The 9431-nt window shown below is 54.1% G+C and overlaps 1 protein-coding gene across 3 annotated transcripts; it reads right to left on the minus strand.

Annotated features, from left to right (window-relative positions):
* Positions 1 to 814: 814 nt before the first annotated feature.
* VAMP5 (vesicle associated membrane protein 5) lies at positions 815 to 7525 on the minus strand. 3 transcript variants are annotated; one of them, XM_058683485.1, is made up of 3 exons: positions 7419 to 7525; positions 1743 to 1880; positions 815 to 1276 (listed from the first exon to the last, which is right to left on the minus strand). In XM_058683485.1, the coding sequence occupies exons 1-3, from the start codon at positions 7419 to 7421 to the stop codon at positions 1067 to 1069; spliced, it is 351 nt and encodes a 116-aa protein (XP_058539468.1). In that variant the 5' UTR covers positions 7422 to 7525; the 3' UTR covers positions 815 to 1066. The 3 variants fall into 3 exon arrangements, with proteins under 3 accessions (XP_058539468.1, XP_058539469.1, XP_058539467.1); XM_058683486.1 differs by lacking the exon at positions 7419 to 7525 and adding an exon at positions 6708 to 6831; XM_058683484.1 differs by lacking the exon at positions 7419 to 7525 and adding an exon at positions 2623 to 4616.
* Between the last annotated feature and the right edge of the window lie 1906 nt (positions 7526 to 9431).

The following is a 9431-nucleotide window of genomic DNA, read 5'->3' on the forward strand; positions in this document are numbered from 1 at the left end:
CACACAACTCTCGGGTTTGTTCTTATTTCTCTGTCAGTAGTCCTCACTCTGCCTAACAAGGAATTGCTTCTGTTACATACTTGACCCTGAATTTTTCTTCCACCCACACTTGAGTTTGAGAGGCAGTCAAGTAGCCAGGCAGAGATTGCCCAGCTTCCTCAGTCTTGGTAGGACCTTCTTTCCTTCTTCCATGGCTTTTACTCTTTCATCATCTTTCCTGTGACCCTGAAGGCACTGCCTGCTTGGCCCTGTGTGGCCATGGAGCTCTGAAAAGGCCAAATTCTTTCCTACAGGGCAAACCCTAGGCCGTCCCTTGTGACTGCGCACTGCTGCACCTTTGAAGCCCTTCCCTTTTTCACTGCTGTCTGCCTCATCTGTAATCAGGTGTCAAGCTTGAGGAAGAACATAGAGAAATTGAGCTGGGGAGGGGGGTGGGGTTCAGAGAGGGAAAAGCCTATCCAAAGGTGAGAGCCTTGTCATATAAACATCTTTGAAGTACTTTCTTCTCCTGGAGTCCTATACTGAGTATCCTCAAGACATCAGAAAAATAATAGATTTCATTCCTAGGGAAACAGGCTGGTTTCCCTGTGCTGGTTGAAGGTGCTGGTTGAAGGGTCTCGTTTGAGAACCACTCTGTCTTTCCACCTGCACTCCAGAAGGATCTGTCTGGGTAGGGCTGAATCAAGTATGGAAGGGAAAGGAGAGGGGCCATCTCCCAGGGATAAAGTCCTTTGGACGGTAGACTTTCTAAGCAACCCCAGGAGTGTAGGCAACCTGGAGAGCTTCAGACATACACACACACAGACACTCCAGCTTTTAGCCAAACAGCAGCTTTTAACCAAACAGCAGCTTTTACTGAGCTCCAGGTGGGGCTGGCCTGGCATGACCAGTGCAGCAGGCTGCCCTCAAGGGCCAGTCTGTGGCGTGATAGGAAATGCAAAGGTGCACACATCAGGGATGCTCTTCAGCACTCAGTTGGGTGGCTCAGGTGGGAGCAAACACCAGGGTTCTCTGGAGACCACAACCAGCCAGTATGGCCATCGGCCTCTCCTCAGGCCCAGCTGGGTCAGTCCCCAGGCCCTGAGGCAGCGCCTGCGTCCTGGGCCTGTGGGGCACTGCTGCCCTCACTGCTCTGTGGGAGAAAGATGGCCAGGAGCACAATCAGGATGACGAGCAGGCCGCCACCCACCACCAGCCCCAAGTAGATCCGGCATCGGATGTTCTCCCAGCTCTTCTTCTGGGCCAGGGTCTTGGTTGTCTTGCTGAAGGCTGAGCTCTGTGGACATCGCCAGACACAGGGTGGGAGTTAGTGGTTCCCCTAGAGATCCAGGGCCAGGGTCTCCCAACCTCACCTCCCCAGAAGGGCCTAGTCTCCTTCTGCATCTTCCCAGCCTGTCTGCTCCCCTTCTCCACATAGCCTGCCCTGGAACCCTCCCAGCCTGACTCTTGGTCTCAGACACTGGTGTAGCCCTTGACTCACAGCCCTACAGACTCACCCCCAGTTAACAATACCAGCCCTTTACAAAGCTCCACAGCTCCATACGAAGGACTTCTTACTTCATGAGGCCTACCTGGAGCATATCTAGGCTAAAGGTGCCTCAACAAACTCACAGGCCTCACACGGCCCCACAGGCAAGCCTCAGACCCCACCAAGGAGACCCTGCGCACGGCCTGAGAACTTTCTCTCTGAGGACCCCTTCTGGCCTCTCCCTCCCCCATCCCTGCTTCCCCAGGCCTCACACCATGTCCAGGAGTTGGTCAGAACGCTGCTCCAGCTCTGCCAGTTTTCCATCGCGCTCCAGGACCTTGTCGAAGTTGTTGAGCATGATTTCCGTCACCTCATCCGCCTGCCGCTGGCACCGTTCCAACTCTTTCCCTGCCTGGGCGCCAAGCCCAAGGTCAGAACTGCAGGAGGCCCCCACCTGATCCTGAGACCTAGCGGCCTCCTTGCCCCCACTGTGTGTGGGGTGGGGATGATGTATGGATAGGGTAACAGCATCTTACATGCAAGGGTATGATATGTACAGAGGGAAGGACCAGTCTCCTGAGTGTGTGTGGCTTGCCTCTGCTCTCACAGCTTCTCCTTGCCCATCAAGGCAGGTCCTAGGTCAGCCTTGGCTTTCAGCATCTCAGCATCCTCTGAGATGCCTCAGGATGGAAACCTCCCAGAATCTCACCCTCCCACAAAGCAGATACTTTGCTCACCCGCTCTAGGATGGCCTCTCCCCAATGTGTACCTGCCCTGTGGCTTCCCACTGGCCTAAGGAAGCACCAAAGAAGAGGGCACCAAGCTACATAGCTAGAAGCCAGACAGGGAGGAGATCTACCCCCACGGGGCTAGGAAGGTCACTTCAGACCACCACACATCATAGGTTCTGCCTAACCCCACAGACACACACAGAGAAACAAACTGGGAAGATCAACCCTCCCTCTGACTGGTCAGGCCACTTCTGCCTCCTGGGATGACCCTGCTCCCGTATCAGTGCTCAAAACTGATTCCGTATCAGTGCTCAAAACTGATTCCCTGTCTGCCTGGGAACCTCAGCCTCCCTGGCCTTTGGCCTCAGCCTTCCAGCCACCCACTGTCTTCACTAGGGTCCAACTCACAGAGATGAGACCTACTCTTAGACTTCTCAGCTTGGGCAGCAACCACACCAGACAGAAGAACCCAGGTAATTTCAGAGGAAGGCAGATGCAGGGTTCAAGTGGGGAGGTGGCGGGGGGCTGAGAGAACAGGAGAGAGGAAGAGAGCATGCATCACAAGCAAGAAAGGGACTGGGCTTTGGACACACGCAACTGTGTGAGATCTAGGGCCCAGTAAAAACTGGAAGTCCAGGAGCAGGTCCAGGGACATGTCAGGGAGATGAATACCAGCAGATTAACAAACCACAGCAACTCCCTTCTCCCAGCCTAGTTCCCCCACAGCCCGTCCCTGTTCTCATCTCCTCCCCACAGAGCACTAGCCAAGCTCCCTTTCCTGCCAGACCATATTGCCCATTGTCTGCAGCAGACATTTTGGCACTTGACTGAATTCCACTTAAAACCAGAGAAAGGGGAGGGATCCAGTGTTCACGGAGAGCCACTCCTACTCAGGCAAGAATCCGCATTCAGGATCCTTGCAGCTGTCTTGCACACAACCTCCAAGCATTCCCAGTACATGAGTCCTATCTCCCCAGCTAGACCACAGGCCCCAGGGGGAAGGGCTGCCTCTGTCTGTCCCCCATCCTGGTGCCCTGGGGGGGGCCAGCACAGTGCTGACCATTGCAAGGACTCATTGAGCGGGTCATCGCATTGTAGCCTATCCAAGAGCAGCTCTTAGTCTCAAGAGATGTTTTCCCAGTGTGTTTATCTAGCCCAGCAGGAGTTTCGTGGGGCAGGCATCTGAAACCCAAGTAGGTCAATATTTACCCATGAGCTTAGAAAAGCAACCTGCTTGGAGAGGGGGCAGGCAAACTATGACAGAGGGGTACACTCACAGGCTGGGGGGGGGGGCAGAAACTGGGGAACAAAGCAATAATGCAGAGAGCAGGGAAGCTGCCCCCATCGCTAACTTTTCCCCAGTAATCATCACCACTCTTATTACTACCACTTTAGTCAACGAGCTCACACAGTTCGCATTCACACGGCCCAAGGCATCCCCCCATTCATAACAGCCCAAGGCAAAAACTTGAGAATGGACAAAGATCCGAAATGACAAATCACTGCTAGAGGTTGGTGGGATGCTGAATATGACTGTGTTTCTACTCTGAAAACTCCAGCTATTATTCTCTTATTCTCCAACGTGGGGTGACATTGGGTCACATTCCCCAAGAGAGTTGGCTGTGCTTCCTGCTGCAATCTGCAGCCTCCTCCCCCCACTGCGAAGCCAGGCCTGTCCGGAGGCCCCAAGGTGGGACCAGGCCTAAAAGAACACATTCGCTCCAGGGAACACAGAGGCCCCGGGCTCAAGTCCCTGGCCCTCCTGGGTCCTCTCTCAACTAGCAGAAAAAGGACACTGTATGCATAGGTCCCTACTGGCACAGTGAGAAATAACCACAGAATGTGGAAGGAGGTAAGGGACCAGAGGGCAGGGCCACACTACACCTGCCACAGTGAACTCAACATAGTGCCTGGCACACAGTGGACACGCGGAAAAAAATTTCTGAATGAATTGTGCCTGTTCTTAAGAAGCCCACTATAGACTGAGGGAAAGAGACATATAGGACATCATGAGAGAAGAGTGAAGGGCTGTGCTGTGAGACACACATACCCAGTGTTGGAGCCTCCCTCAGAGAGTGGATTCCTGTGAACTGAGACAGACCGGGCGGATGAGCCCTTGCAGGATGGGGTGGAGTTGGGGCATTCAGGCAAAGACACACCAGGCAGAGGGTAAGGGCGGAGGGGGGCAGGGTGGGGCCGGAGAACACACGCGGTAAAAGTCAAGAAGGGGACAGTCGCTTGGAGGAACAGAACACGACCTGGTGTAGACTTCTGAGCCAAGTGGGGGACACTGGAGAGGGGCTTCAGAATAATTTCTCTATTGGTGGTAGACGGCAGTGAGAAAACTCCCAGGCAGAGAGAACAGCCAGAAGAGGTGGACAAATGCCACCAGCAGGGGTGTGGGGTTGCCAGGTAATGGGGAGCAAAGAGCATAGAGAGGAAGGATGGGTGGGAGGAGCACTTGCCAGCCCTGCTTGGGGTCTGCAGGGCTGAGGTTGTGCAGTGGAGGGGGAGCATCAGCATGGTTGGTAGACAGGGGGTGGCAGTTACACAGGAAATGTTCTTGATAGACCGTTAGCCCTCTGTACAGAATATCCTGCCTTCAACCCTCAAACATCTCCGGTTTCTCCAGGCCAAATACCCTAGGTGCCTCTGAAAACAAAGCTTTCCCAAACCTCCCTGTCGTAACTCTCCCGTCTCCTTTCTTTCTTGGCTAGTGCCCAAGAATCCCTATTCCAGCTGTCACCGTTGTTCTAGTCAGAGGACTGGGGCAGCAAAGGGGCGTATCAGCTCCTTCCTAGGTCAGCACTTACCTGAGCTGAGAGTTAAGAATGAGGGCTCAGCATTGCAGCCCTGGGTTCCTTCAAATCTTGCCTCTGCCACTTGTCCACTACATGACCTTTCTGATCCTCTACTGCGTCATCCGTAAAGTGGTGACAGGAATAATATCTACCATAATGTTAGCTAGGGCCCGTGACATGTCACGAACAAAGTGCTTGTCACAATACCTGTCGCATACTAAGTGCTCAATAAACAAGAGCTATTATTATTAATGAAGCCCAATCTTCCCTCACTGATGTTTTTTTTCTTAGCAGTCAGATCTCAAGAACTACACAATATATGTGATCATTAAAACCTCTTAGATATTTTTACAAAATACACAGCCAAGCAAGTTCTTCCTTACTGCAAACCTGTGTGCTTAATTGTCTCTAACTTTACAGGGGCCTTTGATAACCTGCATCGAGTATTTCCATCAAGCACTACAGGCTGCTGAGAAGGCTGTACATCCTGACAGTAATAACGGCCACCATTCAATGGACACAGAGCTAAGCACTGCCTGCTGTTTGTCCTCCTTAGCTTATTTAATCCTCACAACCCACCGAAGGCATGCTGTTATCCCAGTTTTATAAGAAACTGAGGCTCAGAGGGGTTAAACCATCTGTCCAAGGTCACAGAGGCAGTAAGTAGACGATCTGGGAGTCGAACCAATACACTGTAAACTCCAAGAATCACATTCTTAACCACTGTGCTAAAGTGAATGCAAGTACAGGGAGGTCAAATACTTTAGCTGGCTAGGTAAAGACTCCCCAGACCTTCTGATGCTGCCAGTTCCACTTGCGCACACACGAGGGAAGCCCATGGTTCAAAACCCACGTTCACTGGACAGTGCATACGAGAGGACCATCCAGAAGATGAATGAATTCAAGCTCTTACCCATTCAGTTGTCATCTTTCCCATCACTCTTTGTTCCTGCTCTATCACCTATACCTGCCACCATGACTGGCACAGAAGAAATGCCCAAGAAATACTTGTTGATTGAATGAATCAGAGGAGAGGACAAGGAAGAAAGACCAAGGAGGGAAGGGGGTGGAAGAAGGAAGGGAAAGCGCTGGGGGCAGAGAAAGGGGCAAGACTGAAAGAAAGAGAGGGATGGGGCTAGGAGACGGGTAGGGGAGAAAGGTCAATGTACCTTCCCTGGGCTCTGATTCACTATTTGCCTCAGATGACCCTATGAGAGTGCCAGAGTTTTCCAGTACCCCTCAGTAAATTATCCTGGCCTCAGCCTTCATTTCAGGAGTTTCCTCTTCTCCCCAAGTGCTAGAGGCCAACTGGAAGCCCACCCCTAGCCCTGGCTGATCCCTTGCCCTGCATGCTAGGAAGTGGGCTCTGAGTTCTGTCCCATTCTTGGAGCCTCCCTCAGTTTCCTGGCATGGCCTTAGAGCTCAGTGCAACCTTCCTGCCCCACTTCCTCTTCCTGCCTCCAGTTCCCTAGAGATGAGGCCATCCAGGCATCATAACCCCCAGCCAGGCCACATCCATCACACCTCTGCCAGCTTCTCCAGGGCAGAATCTTAAAGCACCAAGCCTGCTTCCTGCTCAGCCCATCTTCCCAGGAGTCCAGGGGACAGAGGAAGCAACTGGCACCACCTGTTCCTGACACCTTTGCCTCATAGCTGGCAAGTGGGGACACAGGCCAGAGTCTGCAGCAGGAGTGGGGGATGACTCACCTCCAGAATGTGTCCCTAGGCAGAGGTTAGGAGTCAGGCCTGTGCCACACTCTGGTAACTTCAGTGGAACTTTCATGGTAAACATCTCCCTTGATCTTTCCCCAGGGGAAGGAGTGTGCCCTCCAACACCCTGCCATGGGGCTGGCAGAGCCTCTGGCAGCCCATCTGCTCAGGTTTCCAACTCCCAGGCCACACTTGGCTCTTCACAGCTCCAGGAAAGGCTGAAGAGGTCATCACATTACCTACCACTTCTCAGGAGAAGGTTCTGAGTGCCAGGCAGGGCTCTGCCATTGGATCTCCCTTAACCTCACAAGGACCGGCAAGGCGGGTATTGCTGACCCCACTTCACAGATGCGGAAAAGGAGGCTCAGGAAGGTTAAGTGACTTGCCCGGGCTCACAGAGCCAGCCGGTAAGTGGCCACGACCAGGATCTCAGCCTGGAGTCTGACTCCGTAACCGCGAGGCTCAGGGAAGGGGGGAGCCCGAGTCGCACTCACTGCGCCAAGGCGGCCAAACTTTCTCTCCCCAGCCCGCGCGCCCCGAGTGGAGGCTCTGGCCCCCATCCTGCTCCTGGCGGTGGCCACCTCACCGGGGGACCGGCGCGGATCCCGGAGGTCGCCTCCCACCTCGGACTTCAGACTCCGGCCTCCCACCCACACGTCGCCCATTGCCTCCCTGCGCGGTCGGCTCCGCCCCGCCCGGGGCCCTCACCATCGCTGCTGCCGCCGCTGGGCCGGCTCCCGCTCCTCTGTCGCCGAGCTGCCGCGGTGCCACACACCCGGGAGGAAGCGGAGGGGCGGGGCCGCGGCCGCGGGGGCGGGGGGCGCGCCTGCCCCGAGCCCGCACCCGGGCCAACGAAAAGCGAAAGCTGCAGGCGTCCGGCCCAGCTTCGCCTGGCTCCCCAGCCCCCGGAACCGGGCGCCTGTGCCTGAGCAGCCCGGGGCTCGTTCTGCGCTCGGCACCCCCACACGTCGGGGGGCCCAGTGAAGTGGGCTCTGGAGACAGGCATCGCCCGCAACAAGCAACCGTCCCAGTGCCACGGCGATGGCGCTGTGCTAGAGACGACGCGGACCGCCAGCCAGGCGGGGTCTCTGCCACCTCGGTGAATGCATGCCACCGGTACCCAAAAACCGACTCCGCAAGAAAGTTTTGGAACGAAAGAAAGTTTATTCACAATCAACATTGTGAATGCACTACCTACCACTGAATTGTCTACTTTGAAACGGCACCGCTGTGTGTTACAATTGTACCTACACGTATACACTGTATGTTGTGTGAATGGCGCCTCGCTTAAAAAAGAAAACGGACCCCCATGAAGAAGGTGCTAGTTCTGGCTTTTCTGTATTTCCCTCTTCACCACAAGGGCAGCTGCAGCCCTGCCCTCATATGACCCTGCTCCTCCATCGGAAGATGGGCGAGGCCACCCCTCCAGAGCCTTCCTGACTCTACCCGTTCTCGCCCTCTCCTCTCACTGCTGCAAACAAGTCACAGCCACCTGTTCTCCACCCCACCCCCTGCCACCCCCAACACAACTGTGGCTGCTCTTGAGGAAGGAGGTTGAGGGCTTCCCTCCTTGGGTTGAGCCCCTGTGAGCACAGCCTTCATCCCCACCCTGGGCACTCTGGGTCCCAGGGAAGAGGTTTCACCCCAGTTCTGTGGACCTTGAGTCCAGGAGTGGCCTGAGGAGAGAGGATGGCTGTAGTCTGACCTAGGAGGACAAAGACAGCCCAGAGGGCTTTTTTTTTTTTTTTTTTTTCTTCTTTTTCCTCCCTGGCTTTCAGAGTATGATTCCATGACTTGCCAGTAGGAGTCCCATATTCTGTCTCCCAAACCTGTTCCTTCTACACCCCCTCCCCAAAACAGGTTTTTGGTTTTTTTTTAATACTGGAAAGCCCAGGGGAGAAATAGGGACAGAAATGACAAGAACCCTTTCCCCAAACCAAGAGAGAGGAAAGAGTGGCAATGAGGTGGAACCTGGTGGGGAGGAGGGAAGCCCAAAGACAAAGAGGCCCATTGTACATGGAGGGGAAGGAGGGCCATAGGCCCTGTCCTATGACACTGACTGGGCCCAACCACGAGACATGGGGAGAGATGCTCGCCCCCTCAGCTGAGACCCAGAGGCCCTGCTAAGTCCCAAAGGGGCAGGGGCAGACAAAAGACAAATAGAACTTTGTAGAACCAGGGGCACCCAGCTGGCTCAGTCGGAAGAGCATGAGACTCTTGATCTCAGGGTTGTGAGGATAAGCCCCATGATGGGTTGTAGAGATTACTTAAAAAAAAAAAAGAACTTTGAAGAACCAAAGAGAAGGAAAAGCAGCCCGGTTCCTCCAACCCCTCACTCAACTGCAACAGGGCCACAGAAGAGAGATGGCAATGACAGGAGAGGCAGGAGGCCCTCAGGCTGTCTCGGCTAACGCTTCCTGCAGAAAAGTAACAAAGGGACATGGCAAGACCCAAGATGGACACTTAGGAGTCTTGCACACCACCCTAAAATGATTTTGAATTTTCCATTTGCTGAGACCCTCAGAAAATTCTGGTTCTTGAGACCTGTGGATAATAGAGAAGAATGAGGAAGCTCCATCTTTCTTCTCCAAATATACACTCTCTACCCCTCCAACAACTTGGACCTCAAATACGAGAATCTCAGCCAGAAGGTGTGCCCAGAGGGAAAAGAAATAGAAGGGCCAAAGGCAAAATGGAAGGGGAGAAATGACCTCACATGTG

This window comes from Neofelis nebulosa, chromosome 9, assembly GCF_028018385.1.
Source record: "Neofelis nebulosa isolate mNeoNeb1 chromosome 9, mNeoNeb1.pri, whole genome shotgun sequence".
Classification (NCBI taxonomy): domain Eukaryota; kingdom Metazoa; phylum Chordata; class Mammalia; order Carnivora; family Felidae; genus Neofelis; species Neofelis nebulosa.

What these genes read in the sequence shown, in the direction of transcription:
- VAMP5 (XM_058683484.1), bottom strand. Translation starts at nt 2,754, where the DNA reads ATGCTCTCTTCCTCTCTCCTGTTCTCTCAGCCCCCCGCCACCTCCCCA. An exon ending in CCAAGCTGAGAAGTCTAAGA is followed by an intron (nt 1,881 to 2,622) that starts GTAGGTCTCATC and finishes CTTGGCGCCCAG; the next exon opens with GCAGGGAAAGAGTTGGAACG. An exon ending in CTGACCAACTCCTGGACATG is followed by an intron (nt 1,277 to 1,742) that starts GTGTGAGGCCTG and finishes CGATGTCCACAG; the next exon opens with AGCTCAGCCTTCAGCAAGAC.